This window comes from Lichtheimia ornata (genome assembly GCF_029851405.1).
Source record: "Lichtheimia ornata isolate CBS 291.66 chromosome Unknown scaffold00081, whole genome shotgun sequence".
Taxonomy (NCBI): Eukaryota; Fungi; Mucoromycota; class Mucoromycetes; order Mucorales; family Lichtheimiaceae; genus Lichtheimia; species Lichtheimia ornata.
In genome coordinates this window covers 95,314-113,025 of record NW_026695401.1, presented here as the reverse complement: position 1 = coordinate 113,025, position 17,712 = coordinate 95,314, and the positions used below count along the sequence as shown (strand labels likewise).

Genomic DNA, 17,712 nt, shown 5'->3' with positions numbered 1-17,712 from the left:
AGCAAAAAAGATACTTTGTTTTGGTTTCTTTGATATTTACAAACAGAGGGGGGGATATGAAATGGCTAGTTATTGAATAAAGGTTCACATTTCTCTACCAGCAAAAGCAAACATTTGACATAGTCGATCAAAGCATTGGGCTGATCTTGAGGACCTAAGATACTATCCACATCCCACGAAGGCATCTTGCCCACACCCAGGTTAAGATTCGACTTGAAAGCTTCATCATGCAATGTGTAATACACCTAGATTGACATGTTAATAACCTTTTCCCCTCCCTCTTTGACCATCCATGATACATTACCTGAAAGTCATACCAGACTTCACCTTTGCCGGTCAATCCAAGGAACTTTTCCGTACCATAGCCATTCGATGGTTGAAGTTTGATGGGTACTCGTTCCACACGTGTGATCTCGACAACAAAAGGAAAATGAATACGATAACGGGTCTTTTGCTTGTACAAAATGTGATCAACTTCAAGGAAATCACGCACATTCTCATAGGTCAACTGGCTCGTAATGGGACTATATACATACAACGTATCAGAAAGTGTCCTAATAGCTTCCTTCTTCTCTTTTCATTTACTTACCATACGGAGATCTTTTTCAAAAATGTGGTATAAGGCTTGACATCGGTACGGCCTAATTCGTGGGTTGTGAGAGACATTTGAAAGTCGAATTTTCTTAAATAACGCATGTTAGTCCTTGTATCATCCACTTGATATGTTGAGCCTGTTTACCTGTCAAGCGAGACCCAATCGATCTCAGCCACTTTGGTCTTGCGTATAATCGCCTTTTTGAATTCGACGATACCCTGGTTCATGATCAGGACAACGGGCTTGTAAGGGAGAGCAGGCTGGTTACGTGCCTTGGTATGGATTTCAAAGCATGCTGTACGGTTGTATGGCTTGGGAAGAATATCCGAGATAGGCGTGATAATCTCTTCATAGGCCGTTGTTCTATAAAGGTCAATTGTAAGATGGTGGATCCTATACGGAATCATGACACACTACTTACACATCATTGAAAAGAGGTCGAACACCATGCTCCTTGACAACAATGTCCTTGATTTCACCAAATTCCCAGGTCTTGCGTTGGATCTCACTCGTAAGATTCGTCCACAACACTTTGCCAAGTCTAAAAAGATGATTTAGTCACTCGAACACGCACAATAGATGATATCCTCCCTTACTTGGCCGACAATTGGATCTCGCCACGGAATCCTCGAATACCATCAAGACTACAATACAATCAATGTTAACGTCCTTGTCCATATCCCATTTTTGTATCACTTACGCTTCGCTCAATCCTGTTTGCATGTTGTGCAGGTTGTATTGCTTTGCTCTATACAAGTGCATAAAAGGATAAGTGGGATTGAGTACAACCTTTTGAAAAGTGGCAACTTACTGTTCAAGCAATGAAACAGGGCCACCATTATCATTTCGAGTACTTTGTTGGGGCATGATACGCATGACGCGACGTTGTGGTTGTTGCTGTGGTGGTGCCATAGTAGGTGCTGGGTATACATCATGGTTATTGATGGGTAATGCTGGGAAATCTTCCGAGTTGGGTGACATGTTGGCGTAATTACTAGTAGGTCGTGGTGTAGTGGGTGACAACATGGGTGCTCTAGATCGACCGGTGGCAGCATAGTTGTTACTAAATCCTCGATCCTCGCCCCATAATCCCTCACCATGCATGGGTTGTTGTGGTTGTTGTTGATAGGCAGGAGCATTCATGTATGCGGAAGGGGGTGGACCAGTTGCCATTCGATAACCTGGTTGTTGTGGTGGTGGTGCAGCAGCTGTTGTGGGACGCATTGCGTGTGTTTGTGGTGGTAGTTGTTTTTGTTGTGGAGGAGCTGCTGCACGAGGTGGAGCTGGACGTCTAGCTGGCACAGCAGCAGCAGCAGCAACGGGGGCCATAGGTGCCTGATGTTGTTGTTGTTGTGGTGGTGGTGCCACAGGTACATCCAAAAGATCTTTGGGTTTCTGAAGCTGATTGGTGGCAGGATCCTTAAACACAGGCAACAGCACATAGTAGGGTCGTAAGGAATCCGCATACATCAAATCCACAAAGCTCTTGTGCGCATATCGGTTGAGATTGGCAAAGTACAACCAATACTTGTCGGATTGTGTGGGATAATGGACGCATGGAACAATAATAGTAGGACGTCGACGTGCTTTCTATACACATTCTATGAGTATATCAATGAACCCTTCCATATCAATAAATACTCACATAAAGCTTTTGGATGTTGCGAAATCGTTGTGCAGCCTCTTTCAAATCACGTTGACTGTAACCCTTGATAATAATTTCCTATACGCTCATTCATGTGAGCTTTTATTTACTCTATCCAATAAATCATCACCACTTACCCGATTGTCCAATTCACAAATGGTATCGGTTTCATCACCAACAACCTTGCAGTAGTTGAGAGGCTGGCCATTGAGCGGATTAACGCCTTGAAGCACCTCGGCCGGGTTTTGGATATTCTTTGAGAAAACAAACGTGTCCTCAAGCATGTCATCCTCACTCTCGGAATCGTCCGTGTCCAGATAATCCAGCAAACTGGGTGCAGCGGCAGCAGCAGCAGCAGCCTTGGTCGATGCGGATGCAGCTGGTTTCTCTTTGGTATCATCTTCCAATTCTTCCAAATCCAATGGTCGTCCCACAACTTGAACTTCGGGTTTTGTTGGTGTGGGTGCTGATTCACCACGTGACATGGGTATTGGCGTGGATAAAGGAGTATCTCGTAAAGTGGTCGTGGTCGACAATGCTGCAGCAAGATCCTCTTCTTCCTCTTGATCCTTCTTTAGTTGCATGTTCTTTTCATAATCCTCGATCGTCTGGAAAGTGCCATTCAACATGTCGTCATCCATGCTCTTGTACTATTGCGTACATCCATCTATTAGTAACCTAAAGACGCGTCTGATATGATATATACACTCACAAGATGGGGTAACAAGCTGTACGTGATTTGCAATACACTACATATCATAGCAACGCGTGAGATGTCACTCTCTCTTTTTCTATCACCCCTCTTTTTATACTCACGTCTCTTCCACTGCTGCTGGTGATCGAGAACTGACAGTGAAATACTATACTATTGGTGTTAGTGGGCTGCTGTATGCGTGTTTCCACCACCCCACCCAAAGGCTTTTTGCTTGCCTGATCCCTCGTGTCAAATGTAATTTTGCTGTTCTTCACTTCTCCAAGCTGCCTATTTCGGAATGGAACAACAAAGAACATTAGGTTGAATGGAATGAGAGTTGTCAATTTGATACGTACATGAGCTTCTTTTCGTATTTCTGATACATTGTATCCGTGATATACACCACGGGAAACACCTTGAGGGTATCTATAGTAGGAATACATTGATAAGCAATGAGGGAGAGCGCATGAGGGAAGAATGCTTACGGATCGTGGTCATTGTGGGTTTTTGACAGGTTGGGAGAGGAGAGTGAAAGAGAGGAATCCTGCTGTTTCAAAATCCAGGCTGAAGAACAATGTTGCCACACCTCCCAAAACTGATTTTGCATTGCTGAGACTAATTTGCGTGATGGAAACATGACAACACAATTCATTGTCTTCCTGATTTAGGCACCTCCCAACCCATCCTTAGCTTAAAATAAAGTGCTCATTATCCAACATAATCACCCATCAAAGTCATTGTTCTTTAGCTTGGGTAACAGAAATTTATTATCATCAAGCATCGAAAATGAAGTGATGATCTATTATGTGGTGATGCTGCTATTTATGGTGGCGAGAACTGCAACAAGATCAACACAACGTCCGGATCAATCAGGGATACATATTGCAGAAAGAAAGTTCGCAAGCTCAATGACCCATATCAGTAAAAGACAAATGTCGGCTAGCACTCTTTAGTACACATAAAGTTAAAGTATAAATGCAAAAGATAGGTGATGAACAATGGCTGGTCACGTGCATCACCTAGGCTCGCTGATCCATGCTTAAAGCGCTAGTAGAGGGAAAACGTGCGATGGCATATTATTGGCGATGATGATGCTTGATATTATTATGGCTAGGTAAGCGTAACAACCTAGTAATTCGTTCGTAATGATATCTTTAGTATTGCTATGACAGCATGGGGCGCTGTATCAGCATACTTAATCGTCGTCAATGCGCCAAGAAGACACTGATCTTCTCTCAAGTAATTCATCTCTTGATATTTGCTCCTTCTTTTGTGTACCACGTCGCACGTAAGGCCCCAGACCCTTGCCAAAGTTACTCATGGTCCACGCACCCAGTACCACCGTCGCCTAAAATAAGTTAATCAGTATCACCAACAACAGCAGCTACAGCTTTTGTAGAGACATTTGGCCCTTACCACAGCAAACACAATAGCCATGATGACTAAATGATGCAAGTGACCGATTTAATAACGAGAACAGGGTATACCACCAGCCACATTGCTTACCAAAAGCAAACCACATATGCCATGCAGAATGCCGGAGCACAGTCCTCCACAACATTAGAACAAGTGAGAATATCACTGCGAGTTGAAAACCGATAAATAGCAACATCCGGCCATAATGCTCACTACTAGCCTAATGACAAGAATCACTGTCATACATAACATGTTTAGGCATACAACGGTTTATGACCCTTACCGTCATACGTCCAAGGTATAAGGCTGGTAAAGTTAAAAAGGTCACGGCAATTTCGATGTAGCCATCCCATTGAAGTCCTGCACCCGCGGCTGCAAATCGAGCAATATGAAAACAGGATATGAAGAATTCGAGAAAAATGTCGATTTTAAGCGTAAGGACAAAGAATTGAAAGATCTGATACATCTCTAAACATGCACACGCACACGTATACACGAAATCAATATCCACTTTTCTTTTCTCAGGTCTTCTTGCCTTACTTTGAATAGCGACAATAGGACCGATTTTCTTGTAAATCGTCCACCCAAACTCCTTTACAACAAGATAAGATATATAGTTGAACGTGAGAGAGCATAGAATGAAGATAGCAGTATGAGCGATTTCAGCGTAAAAAGCGGTCTGAGACGGTGATACATCGATGATCACGCTGTAATCGATATAGAGTCGATCGAAAACATCGGCCCAACGTTGAGCTTCAGTGATTGGAATGATACTAAGAAAGCCACAGATGCTATTAAGTATGGCGAGGGCGATGATTTCTGCTGCATTTTGATATACGATCTGTAAAAGAAATGGGCATTGTTATGATATCTTTTTCAAGCAAAAGAGGATATCAATCATGAAACGTTAGGGGTCGCGTAGGGATGGAAGGCAACTTACAGCATCGAAAGCCATCCCGACAAACCAAATTTGAAAAGCAATGACGGCAATGTTTTCCCACTTTATCTCGATCCATCGATTCACTGCATCATTGATTATAACGTCGGCATCCTTATTTTGCTGATCCGATGATGGGAAACTAAAAGCGATGTTGAGGGTTTGTGCATGATTTTCGGCAACAATGGTTGATTGAAGAGCAATGATCGTTATGCCTTGTAGTAAAGCCAAAGTGATGTATAGCTTGGTATATTTTGACTGGCCTATGCGTCCGCGCTACGCTTCTGTCGTATTAGTACACAACCTTAAAGATAAACATCAGACCTCTTACAGTCTTTTGGAAGGCTGCCATATGATTTTTGAACCCAAAGAGATGTAAGAAAGTAAAAATTAAGCAGAAACAAGAGATCTTTCGCAATCTAAATGTCCTTTCTTTTTCTTTGGTCAAGGGCAAAGCGGCTTTTCCAAGAAGGGAACAAGGTTTGGATAACGTTAAACCAGGTACACACACACACACAAAAAGCGGCGGTTTATGGCCTTGGCTGAGATAGCCCCATCTACACAGCCGGTGAAGTAAGCTTTAATCAGCACATGCTTTAGTCAAACATAGCCCCGGCAGGGCTCCTATCAATTCATTTACATGTTTCCTCGGAATGAATGGCTGCTGAGATCTTCCAATCAGGCGTGGTATTTAACATGATGGCGTCTGGTGTTTGGCTGTTCCTAATTAGAGAGGCTTGGTGGCGTAGTGTAACATCTAAAGCCGCCATGGTGTCAGGTTGACGGTTTTCATCCTCATACTTTATGGTCACTCCTCCATTATTTTGTTGCTGAGTATAAAGTAGCGATCAGCAACCAGCGATGTATCATCCTGCCCATTCTGAACGTTGTTGTTTATTGGCCATTGAGCTACCATAGCAACCACGCATGGATAAGGAGAAAATACTTAATAGCCAATGTTGTGAAACGATATACGTACACCATTTACTTTTATCATACACGATTGGTCTACAGCTTAACCAAATTGAAGTCGTGTTTGGATACAGGATTTGCACATCCGAGTGGTACATACACACAATGAGATGGCACAACGTACAAGGGTGAGAGGCACAGCTATGGTCATACGACTTTCTCATAGAAAGAGCCTTACGCCACTACGGCTCATATCCACGCATGCCTTATGTATCACTACTGCCATCCACACTTGGGCTTCATCATTACCGCATATGTCAACTTATTCAAATCCTCACTTAGGAAGCCACGTCAACATCCATCTTTTCATGCCATCAGCCACAGCAAATGTATAAATAAGCGCACCCAATTGATATAAACCATATCAACATATGATTGAGTCTCTCGTCTTATGTCTTTTTATTATCCACTTGTGCGCATATGCAATCATTGGTTGCTGCTATAGGTGTAGTGCCTCTGTAATGTCCCAATTTGATCGAGTCATGTGACACTGACAACATTTGGGTCAAAGCGCGATCATGCTTTTTTGAGTTTTGGCATATACAGCGTATACCCCCTCTTTGTCTTTTGTTGGCTACTCTCTTCCCACTGCATCATGAACCACCTTCCACACGAAGTCATTCTCAACATTGTTTCGCAATTGGACCCCATGGACTGCATTGAGTGCTTCCAAGTCTCTCGACAATGGCGACACCTTTTACCACTGTATGCAGCACGACCTTGGCGAGACATCACAGTGGACAAGGATTCTCTTCATATGCTCTCCTATGTTCATGTCTTTGGTCGCTTTGTGAGAACTGCCAGACTCAAGTTGAAAGTGCTTGGAACCATGATCACAGCCTTGGATCGATTAACGTCATGCTCTTTATTGGAGAAGCTTGGTAGGTGAAGATGATGGGTATAGTCAGTAGGACATCATGTACTAAACGTACTAAACGCACATACATATAGAGTTGCGCGATGTCCATATTATGTTCCCTTACGCTATTCAAGCAAAATTGATGTTTTGTTTCATGCGTTGGCGTTTACACACATTTGCCATCATCAATGTCGATGCTCCCAGAGTGAACCTTGTCGACTTTATCCTACTTGCAGCAAATTACAACATTCACCATGTTGCATGCACTAGTAATGGTGAGGGCCTTTTCCAAGCACAACAATGGAAACTACATCCCAGCAATCTCAGCGCACTCATTTCACTCGTCATCGATCATCCAGACATTCGTGAAGAGGCCATCAGAGCCTTGTTGTCTTTCACGCCCAATCTTGAATATCTGGAGCTGGGTTCATCCTTTAGGGATGATATCCTCATGTCATCTTTCTTTACGCTGTGCCCCAAAATCACCCATATCCACCTAGCTGGCGACCTTGCGATGCCGGACGAAGACATTTATCCCAGAGATTACTTGCAATTTCCAACAACCTCGGGTGGTGATCAAGAGGTTTATCCTGGATTACGCTATTACTGGAATGACATGTCACAATTTGATCAAGCCGAATACGACATGTTATTGAGATACCAGTCAACTTTGGAGCATGTTCGTGTCGGCCATTATCACCCTTCTCGCTTTACATTCGATTGGGAAACGTTTACAGCTTGCTTTTTACCCAACACAACACTCAAGCACCTCGTATTGCCACTGTATCATCAGCGCATCGGTTCACATACTCAATATGAAGATGGATATGCCTATTGGCTCAATGCATGTCAAGGATTGGAACATCTGGAGCTGCATTCCATTTGGTACACGCTTGGAGCATCAATGATGCATACATTGGAACATCACCTCCCTTCCCTTCGGCGCATCGATATGACTTTTCATGCATTCCACACCTCTTTCGATAATCCATGGTCGGGCAAAGGAGGAGGTCTCTTTTTAAACCAATTGCAGTTGTTGCGAGCACTTCGATATCGTTGCAAGCACACGAATACGTTTACAGAGCTGCAAATCGGTTTGCATGGACGATACAACATGTGCGATATGGCGACTATCCTTTCAATTGTAACCACCATCCGCACACTTGAGAAGCTCACTCTACGAGGCATTGGGTATTATGATTGTGATGATGAGCCGGATATACTTGGATTTGTTGAAGGACTTCGATTCAGTCTTCCTGGTCTCAAGCACCTACGATTGGAATCCTTTTGTACCGTCACCATCAATATCATTTATGCTTTTGCAACGTTGCGCTGGCTCGATTCACTCGCTCTAGTGGACGATGAGATTACAGTAGACGGCGCTGAGCTATTGGTTACTTCGATGGGCAATCATTTGAAACATCTCTACCTTGTCAATTGTGGACTAGCCAACAATAAGATTCTCCTTCAATCACTCGCACAGGACTATGCTCGTCTCGAATGTATGATCCATGATGACGATGACGACGCATAAGCTACATCATTTTCCCTTGTCAATAGCTCCACATTTATGATGCTTTGTTTATTGCTTGCTCATTAATAAAGCACATGTGATGTAAAATGGAATTATCGGAGGAGGGGACAGGGACAGTAGGCAGCTGCATTGTCGGGAGCGCGAAATTCTCAGAAGGGCGGATGTCGGGTCACACACACACGCACATCTCCATTTCTTTATCCTGGAACAGCTGCCAAGCTTCCTCTCTTTCTGCCAAGCACCACTTTATATATATAGATACCATCTTTTGTATGCCCTACCTTGCACCAAAATTACTATACACTTTCCTATTCGCATGTCAAGGTTCAGCCCCGGTCTATCTCGCTCTCTTTTATTCCTCTCAACTCGGTCTCAAGAGTGATCAGATCGGTCTTCTTGTCGCTATTGGTAAACTACTGCTACTCCATGCAGCTTCCCCATTAAGCATACGTCGCTGACATTTCAACCCACAGCACCATTCATTTCTGCCATTGCTTGCCCGTTATGGACATCGTTAGCCGATAAGACAAAGACCCATCGCTATATCATGTGCATTGTTCATACGCTTGCAACACTTGCGATCGTCAGCGTCATGGGCATCTCGGTTGCAGTACAACATATCGAACCCGAAGGTGAACGAAGCAGTGTAACAGTGGCCTTGGTTACCATCACATCCGTTTGCTTTGCATTCTTTGGAGTGCCTGTGGGTCCTTTGGTGGATGGTGGAGTGCTCAAGATTCTCGGTCGACACAAGGATCAATATGGTAATGATGATGGTATTATTCAAGTGGATGTAGTAGTAGCTAATCGTATTCTTCTTTAGGTCGACAGCGAATGTTTGGATCTATTTCATTTGGTGTAGCATCTTCGTTGGTGGGCTTTATTACCGATTGGACAAACGACATGAACGCCATCTTTTACGTGTATGCAATCTCAGCTGTTTGTTTCATTATGGTGGCAGGAAGCACGCAATTCAAAACGGAAAAGATTGATACTCAACGAGGCCAGTTGCTTTTACGACCTCCTCAATTCAAACCATCTTTTAATCGAACGATCGCTGCACCACGTCCTTCCCCATCTTCATCATCGTCAACCTCACAACAGCAGCAGCAACAACAACAACAAAAGCAACAAAGGAAGAGGATAAAACAATTTCAACTTGATTATGACGCCTATGAAGATGATGATTTCTTTACCGATGGCATGGAAGATGATATGCAAATGCGTCAAAATGAAATTCAGCGACTGATCCAATTCGCTACGGAGTCCAGCATCATTGAAGCCGTCAATTTATCGAATCCACCAGCATCTCGACGCCGTTATTCCAATGTCACCGGTACCGATATGGATGAAGCTGCCAATGCTGTCAATGCAAGAACACCTACCAATGTGATTGAACTCTTGCGTGATCCACGTGTCCTCCTCTTTTTCTTGACCATGATGCTTATGGGTGCTTCATTGAATATGGTCGTCAGCTTTTTATTCATCTTTCTCAAACAAGATCTCGGTGCAAGTTCATCCGTCGTTGGTTTGACAGGCTTGGTTGGATCCGTCACAGAGTTGTTGTTCTTTTTCTATTCAAGAGATGTAAGTAGGAGGTGATGGGATCAAGCACGAATAGAGAGGGAGACTAATAATGTATATGACGTGATGTATAGCTCATTCGTTTATTTGGCATCAAGAGTCTCATCATCCTCGGTCACGTGCTTACCATCATCCGTATCTTTTCTTATACCATTCTTCCCAAAGGACCCAGTGGGGCTAATATTGCTCTGGTATTGCACTTGCTCAATGGTGTGGCATTCTCGGCATTGTGGGGTGCTGGCGTTGTTCAAGCGGATGAATTAGCTCCTCCATCACTACAAGCAACTTCTCAAGGTATGCATGCATACACGGATGGTGGATGATCATTTCTCATTATTCTCTATGCTTAGGTTTATTGGCTGCCATGTATGCGGGTGTTGGTGCTGGCTTGGGTAGTCTGATGGGTGGTATCATTTACCAACGAGCAGGAGCCAAAAGCATGTTTGCTACAGCCATCGGGATCACCACGCTAAGTCTTGAGTTGTATCTTGAAGCCAACACACGCTGGGGATTGAGTGACATGATCAAATGGACGTATCGGATGACGGTGCGAATGTATAAATGGACACAACGAGGACGAGGACCCGTGCCAAGATGGAGTGGACCTCGTAGTAGAGGACATATTCGACTTGAAGGAGAAGATGGCGACGACGACTACTAGACATCATCCAAGGAAAGAGACATCCCAACTTTTTGTATATACGCATATTTCTATATCTACAACAACACCTATCAGGATTCAGGAAGAATAGAAGATTTCAACAGCAACAACAACAATGCTTGATATATACCATTCTTTTTTCTTTCTGCATTCAATTTCATCACTGACAGCTGATCAATTTGTGTGTGAAACATTTCTTTGGGCACGGCTTGGTTGAAGGATCATTCACTCTCTTCTTTCTTTTTCTCCACACTTTTCATCATGTTTCGTTTTCTATCTTCTTCGACGGAGAATCCACCATCTTCTGAGAATGACCAATGCTGTATCGTTTGCTTTGATAACGAGAATGAGTTGACGTTCACGACCGACAAGTGTAACCATCACGTGTGTCAGGAATGCTTGGTGCAGTATTTGAGAACGTACTTGGACAAAGGCTCAAGCATCATGCGTGATTATGAAACGATTCCATGTCCTCAATTCAAATGTAATCAAGAGTTCCAAGCTGCAAATGTCATCGACTTGGTGATGCCTTCTCATGATCAAGCAGCAACATGGTGGCGAAAGTTGATCGAAAAGACCACCATTGATAACTTGGTATATAGACAACGCACCACCACCACCACCACCAAACTATGCATGTATACTCACCCATATTTCCTTTTTTACATAGGGAACATGTCCTTATGATGATTGCAAAGCCGTGTTTGAGGTCTTGCCGGAGGAGTTGGGTGAGGTCTCAGCCTTCACTGAATGCTTGGAATGTCACCGTGGGATTTGCATCCAATGTGGTAGCAAGTGGCATGAAGGTATGCTGAGCAAGTATTATAACCATCATGGTATATACATAGTGATTCATTGTTTGTGGTGGCACTTAGGTGGTTGCAATAACAAACGTTGGGCTCGAGTCACTTTACCCAAGGACCAAAAGGAAGCTGCTATTCGTCGCAAGAATTCAATGGAACTACGTCAAGTTGCAAAGAGCAAGGGATGGTCTCGTTGCCCAAGATGCCGCCACATGGTCGAGCGTATTGTAAGTGTGTCACACAAAAAGCATCCGAGATTCCATCTTTCCCCACATCCTTTAACTCGCATACGATAGGCTGGGTGCAATTATGTCACATGCCGATGTGGTACGGGCTTGTAAGTATACATTGACTTTATTCTGCAAAAGCAAGAGTAGTCGTTGATACATGTATGTATAATACGTTTAGCTGTTATCGATGTGGATCTGTTAGCCATTATCATGGAAATCAAGGTTGCAATGTCTGCAGATCCATGAAACACGCTGCACTACAAGCATACAAGGACGAGAACATTTACCAATACGAAGCAGGAAACACTAATGTCTAAGACTGACTGCGAATGGCGTGCCATTGTGTGATCAAGCAAAATATAGTCCCCGGGTTGCTTTTTTTTTCCTTTTGTAACCATGAATGACTCAACAAGCTAGCCAATATGGACCCTTTTTTTTCTCTTTGTCTCAAATAAATATGGATGGTGCAATTTGAGCGAATGAAAACAAGCGAAAGGGTAGGTTACACCGATTGCGCGATCGTGCATTCAGCGAATCGCAGGAGGACCCTGGTTACACAGGGACCTTTTTGTTCTGTCAAAAAAGTTTGTCCCAGGATCATGCTGATTTTCATACAAAAGGAGGGAAAATAACCACTACTTCTTTCCCGCTCTTCCTGATCCCTCCTCTTTGATTCTTATTCTTATTCACACATACACATACATACCATGACAAAAGTGAGCGCCTTTTTCGACAAAGTCATAGCAGCTACAGCACCTTCCAAACCACCCATCAACCTGGATCCTGAAAATGAAGACGCCAACAATACAGCAACGGCTACATCAAATGGCTATCCACAATGGGCTAACAAGATCGGCCTTTTCATATACATGCTATGGGATAAATGCCTTTGGTCGCCCTTTAGTCGGACATGGGCATTATTGAATCGCTGGACGAACCTCACATTTTGGATTTTCGCTTCCATCCCAATTGGCGTGTTGGTGGGATATTATCAACCAGAGTTTGCAACTGAAATCCAGCCACTGGGTACCGCCTTTATTCGAATGATCAAGATTTGTGTGGTCCCTCTCATCTTTTCCACGCTGGTCGTGGGTATTGCAGGTATGTGCTTGATCATCATTTGCATTCCCATTCAATTGGTATTGACTTTTTTCATCTACTAGGTCATGGCGACGACATTTCAAAGATTGGCAAATTGGCTATCAAGACGATCATTGTATGTGGAAGAATGCATCATGGTTACATGAATCAATTCACTCATCCTGTTGTTTTTATCATCTTACATAGTACTTTGAAATTGTGACCACATTGGCCCTTGCGCTTGGTTTAATCATGGCCAACCTTATCAAACCTGGTCAAGGTGTGGAATTACCCCCGGAGAGTGACAATGGCGATGCCAACGACTTGGCCAAAAAGAGCGGCGACATTAGCTGGGACGGCGAAATGTTCCTCATCATCCCCGAAAACTTCTTTGCCGCTGCTGTGGAGGATCAAATGCTAGGCATTGTCTTTTGTGCTGCCATGTTTGCATGCGCTGCTATCAAGGCGGATGCCAAATCACGCGAGGTGATGATGACCGTTTGCGAATCCTTGTCTCAAGTCACTTTTAAAATGGTTGCCTTGATCATGAATTGTAAGTTGAAACACACATTCCTTTGTACCGTATTCTTACATTTACCATGATGGTATGATTAGACGCTCCTATTGGTATTGGTGCATCCCTTGCATCCACGGTGGGTGCGAACGGTATTGGCGTATTAGCGAATCTCGGCAAGTTGATCGGTGGCGTCTATGCCGCTCTGGTGATCTTCTTTTTGGCGGTGTTCATTCCCATTCTCCTCATATTTCGAATTCCTCTCGGTGGATTTCTCAGAGCTATGGGTCAACCATGGCTTATTGCTTTCAGCACATCATCCAGTGAATCCGCTTTACCCAAAGCCATGGAACGAATGCGTGAATTTGGATGTCCCAATGCTATTGTGTCCTTTGTTATCCCCACGTAAGTTATCCTGTGCATGGATGGCTTGGAACAAGTGCGTTGATAAATGATGGTTTTACAGTGGATACTCGTTCAATTTGGATGGTGGTACCATTTACATGTCTTTGGGCGCTATCTTTTGTGCACAAGCGGGTGGCATGAGTTTACCTATCGCAACACAACTTTCCATCATGGGCACCTTGATGCTTACATCCAAAGGCATTGCTGCTGTACCACGTGGGTCCATGATTATCATGGCGGGCACGATTAGTCAGGTAAAGCAAACGATGCTATACAAAGAAAGGGAAAAGGATATACTAACATTGATGGGGGTAATAGTATAATCTTCCTATGGCAGCACTTACAATGTTGATGGGCGTGGATGCTATTTTGGATATGGGCCGGACTTCGATTAATGTGATGGGCAATTGCCTTGCATGCTGTGTCATGTCACGCATTGAAGGTACTTTTCGAGGACCGGTATGGCGCGAAGAAGAAATTGAACGTCGACGACGCGCTGCTTTGGATGACAATGAAAAATCGGCAGCAGCTGCAGCCGCTATTGGATCCATCTTACCATCAACGACCCAAGATCTCCATCATCAACACAATGAAAAGGAAATCAATGAGGACAAGATTGATGTCATTATGCATGAGACCATTTCACCTGCCTCATCCATCAAAAACAACCAAGAAGATCACAAAGCTCCTTAATCCTAATTACCCTATTATTAATCCTTCATACCACTCCTCCCCATCATCCATTCAACGTGTACATAAGCAAATGTAAATATAAATCGAAAGCATGATACTATTATAACAACTTTTACAGAGTACTATATACATTGGTATTTATTGATTCTTCTTCGTATCAGTGGAGGATCGTCGTCGTCGTTCAAAGACGTATCCAAGGATGATGGCAGGTGTTAAAAAGACAAAGAGCATGGAAGCTGCTAATCCGTAGTTTTGAAGGTCAGCTGTGGGTTGCATCAAACTTGCTGTTGCCAATCGTGGAAATGCCACCTCGTTGCCATAGTGGAACACCACCAACAATATCACATTGGACACCAAAGCATACGTGTTTTTGCGTTCTTTTTCAGGGACATAGAACCATCCAAAGGCAATGGCCGCCAACAATTCAGCGTACGTAGCGAACAAGGGATACTTTGACCATAACAAGGTACCGCCAATGATGACACGTGACCATGGATCAAGCAACAGATCGTGGTTGTGGACAAGCCAATCTTCAAGCCAATGGGAGAATGATGCTGCAAAGCCGGCAACGAAATGTTGACGATCGTTTCCACCAACGATGACTTGAGCAAGGAAACCGTAGAGTGTTGAGAAAACGAGGGCACCGACAAGAGAATGACTGTAGTCGCAGTGTAGCTGTACTCCCAATTTTCCTTCAGATGGATCGACTGTGACGCCCTCTGCATGCCATAAGGCACAAATCACTGCAAAGACGATATCAAGGAAACCAACACCAATGGTAAGTACGTACGCAGGCGTATTGGGAAAATATCGTCGAAGTGGATGCACCGTTGCAAAATGACCAATGAACATGTTTGTGTAGTAGTTGCTGTTGCGCTCGAGCAGCAAACAAGATGGATCAGGCGAGGGAGCTATTTAAAGGGTCGAGTGGATTTGTCATCGTTGCAGGTACAAAGGTGTGGCGGTGCAATTAATAAGCATTGGATTGATGGCGCAATTGTAGACACACACACACACCCATTGTGTCACCTTCAACACTGGGATTCCTTCTTTTTGTTTCTCTATCACCTGACAATCCATTCACAGCCAGTATCTAAAAAGTAGTTAAGGCATGTTGAAGAATAAAGGTCAAATGAATTGATACCCTCATCACAATGACAGTCGCTAATGTGGAACGTTGCACATGTTGTTGTACTTAGTGTCAGATCTCAAGCAAGCAATGAATACAATGGATCTCTGTCCCAAAGATAAATTTATTTAAAAGTACATTGACGATAACAATAGGAGCATATAAACAAAGTAAAGTACTATAGCCACCATTAGATTCAGGAATAGGCGGCTTGCTTGTAGTTTTTTATCCAACGCATAAAGGGTATTGCCAGCAGCAATACAAAATGAGCTGTGGTGGATATGGCAGCAAAGATGATAATCAAAATACCAGTAATAAGAAGACCCTTGTGCAAGGATTGGCTGCATACTGTTGAGCATCGGCTGCTGATATTTGGATCACCGTTGCAGTCGTCCGTGCATTGATTGCTCACCAAGGCTGATCCCGTCACCATACAAGCACCACCTGCCAATACGATAATGGATAGCACCAAGCCAATAATAGCACAGCGTACGCTAATCCTCATGAAACCACATTTGGTGGTATGCTTTTCTTCATGGACATCATATGGATCTCTTGGCTCAGAGGGTGCAGCAACAAGTGCTGGTGGTGGTGATTCTTTAATATTGATGGCACACTTTTCGTTTCTTGTTCCCTTTGTGTCAAATGAAGCAGCTGCATCTTGACCAATATAGTAGCCTTTTGGTGTTAGGTAATAAGGTGGCGGCTCGTCTTGTGTGCTGCTGTTGTTGAAATCCACTACCTTATTTGAAGGGCAATGTGTTTGTGGAGGAGAGAAGGAGGTATCTGCAAGATGTGTGATATCCTCGTTGCAGCTGGTGGTCGTGTACATGATGGGTAATAGTGCAAGTAGTGGCATCGCATGCAGCTATTTATGTAGACGTGATTATCGGGGACAAGCGTACGCGGACCCAATGCGAGCGATCTCCCGCAAATCCAACCGATTATGTTACACAAGAATGTAATGTGCACTTTGACAGCATCCAAGCACATTGATGCATGCTTCATTTTATCACCAAAGGGAACATCAATGTTGTTAATGAAAGGTATTATAAGGTGGTACCAAGCTATTGCTGTAAAAAAGAGTAATCAGATGCATGGCAGTGAAATAGCACCACCACTTGGTATGTATCGGCTACGGATACGGTGCCGAGATAAATGCGTAATAGGCAATTTGTATACCGGCACCACCAGTTTATTCATTGTCAGCATGCCTCGATTGAAATGAGCCTAAAGGATCAAGGAAATCTTTGTGCACACGAACAAAGAGCAGCAGTAAAATGGTTCCGTATCTTGGTCATGTGACATGTCAAAGTTTCATTGTTTGGATAAAAAGGTTTGATAGGGTCACCATATCCATTTGCTTTATTCGACTACGGATACCATCCTTCGCGCTGTACTTTTAATTTTAACCTTTGACAACAATGCTGTTGGTGTCTCTGGCGGCAATGAACAAGATAGTTAGAGTACATTGCACCCCTAGCAGTGTTGACGACCCAAGAGGAATGATAATGTGATTGAATCAGAATTTAATACGTGTATTGTAATCTTCTTTACACTGATAGCATTATTTTATTTACGATGATGTGATTTGGAAATGGGAAGTACGACTATGCTTGCTCTTCGCATCAGAGAAGCAGCTGTTATTTAAGATTCTTTAAGGGTACGATAAGCTTTTGCGGACACCACGAAAATCATCGTCAATTTCTTGCAACACCGCTAGAGACACCATTGTGACATTTGAGTTTGGCAACCTTTGCCTCATCATGACCCACCGTCTTGATGGTTTGTTGCGCAAATAGAGTGATTACTGCATCTGAGCAACTGTGTGATGAACCTTGTCTGGCTTTCAGGAGGGATAGCGTTGCGGAAAAACTTCTTCTCGGGATCACCAAGCAAAGGGTACAACAATGCATCGTGATAGGAACTCTCGGTTGCTCTTATCAATGCCGACCTTGCGA

At 43.5% G+C, this 17,712-nt stretch overlaps 8 protein-coding genes across 8 annotated transcripts; 4 read left to right on the top strand and 4 right to left on the bottom strand.

The window, feature by feature from the left end:
- Positions 1-65: 65 nt before the first annotated feature.
- On the bottom strand, positions 66-3,432 carry O0I10_011059 (uncharacterized protein; the record flags this gene model as incomplete). The annotated part of the gene is made up of 15 exons (XM_058491031.1): positions 66-245; positions 305-524; positions 590-682; positions 740-958; positions 1,017-1,136; positions 1,192-1,239; positions 1,296-1,343; positions 1,407-2,185; positions 2,241-2,318; positions 2,378-2,890; positions 2,953-2,989; positions 3,057-3,100; positions 3,171-3,222; positions 3,291-3,360; positions 3,420-3,432. 15 exons carry the CDS (start codon positions 3,430-3,432, stop codon positions 66-68), a joined length of 2,514 nt encoding a protein of 837 aa, XP_058338223.1.
- Positions 3,433-4,129: 697 nt separating this feature from the next.
- Positions 4,130-5,639, bottom strand: O0I10_011058 (uncharacterized protein; the record flags this gene model as incomplete). Its single annotated transcript, XM_058491030.1, has 7 exons — positions 4,130-4,282; positions 4,351-4,376; positions 4,441-4,570; positions 4,634-4,818; positions 4,891-5,191; positions 5,291-5,563; positions 5,619-5,639. 7 exons carry the CDS (start codon positions 5,637-5,639, stop codon positions 4,130-4,132), a joined length of 1,089 nt encoding a protein of 362 aa, XP_058338222.1.
- A 1,215-nt stretch (positions 5,640-6,854) lies between these two features.
- Positions 6,855-8,652, top strand: O0I10_011057 (uncharacterized protein; the record flags this gene model as incomplete). The annotated part of the gene is made up of 2 exons (XM_058491029.1): positions 6,855-7,140; positions 7,211-8,652. The coding sequence occupies 2 exons, from the start codon at positions 6,855-6,857 to the stop codon at positions 8,650-8,652; spliced, it is 1,728 nt and encodes a 575-aa protein (XP_058338221.1).
- A 272-nt stretch (positions 8,653-8,924) lies between these two features.
- O0I10_011056 (uncharacterized protein) lies at positions 8,925-10,897 on the top strand (the record flags this gene model as incomplete). Its single annotated transcript, XM_058491028.1, has 5 exons — positions 8,925-9,060; positions 9,126-9,416; positions 9,476-10,239; positions 10,311-10,530; positions 10,587-10,897. 5 exons carry the CDS (start codon positions 8,925-8,927, stop codon positions 10,895-10,897), a joined length of 1,722 nt encoding a protein of 573 aa, XP_058338220.1.
- A 261-nt stretch (positions 10,898-11,158) lies between these two features.
- Positions 11,159-12,247, top strand: O0I10_011055 (uncharacterized protein; the record flags this gene model as incomplete). Its single annotated transcript, XM_058491027.1, has 5 exons — positions 11,159-11,491; positions 11,568-11,703; positions 11,773-11,927; positions 11,997-12,037; positions 12,109-12,247. 5 exons carry the CDS (start codon positions 11,159-11,161, stop codon positions 12,245-12,247), a joined length of 804 nt encoding a protein of 267 aa, XP_058338219.1.
- A 390-nt stretch (positions 12,248-12,637) lies between these two features.
- O0I10_011054 (uncharacterized protein) lies at positions 12,638-14,622 on the top strand (the record flags this gene model as incomplete). Its single annotated transcript, XM_058491026.1, has 6 exons — positions 12,638-13,031; positions 13,094-13,146; positions 13,218-13,563; positions 13,626-13,929; positions 13,991-14,183; positions 14,248-14,622. The coding sequence occupies 6 exons, from the start codon at positions 12,638-12,640 to the stop codon at positions 14,620-14,622; spliced, it is 1,665 nt and encodes a 554-aa protein (XP_058338218.1).
- Positions 14,623-14,760: 138 nt separating this feature from the next.
- On the bottom strand, positions 14,761-15,474 carry O0I10_011053 (uncharacterized protein; the record flags this gene model as incomplete). The annotated part of the gene is made up of 1 exon (XM_058491025.1): positions 14,761-15,474. One exon carries the CDS (start codon positions 15,472-15,474, stop codon positions 14,761-14,763), a length of 714 nt encoding a protein of 237 aa, XP_058338217.1.
- Positions 15,475-15,947: 473 nt separating this feature from the next.
- On the bottom strand, positions 15,948-16,583 carry O0I10_011052 (uncharacterized protein; the record flags this gene model as incomplete). Its single annotated transcript, XM_058491024.1, has 1 exon — positions 15,948-16,583. One exon carries the CDS (start codon positions 16,581-16,583, stop codon positions 15,948-15,950), a length of 636 nt encoding a protein of 211 aa, XP_058338216.1.
- Positions 16,584-17,712: the final 1,129 nt, after the last annotated feature.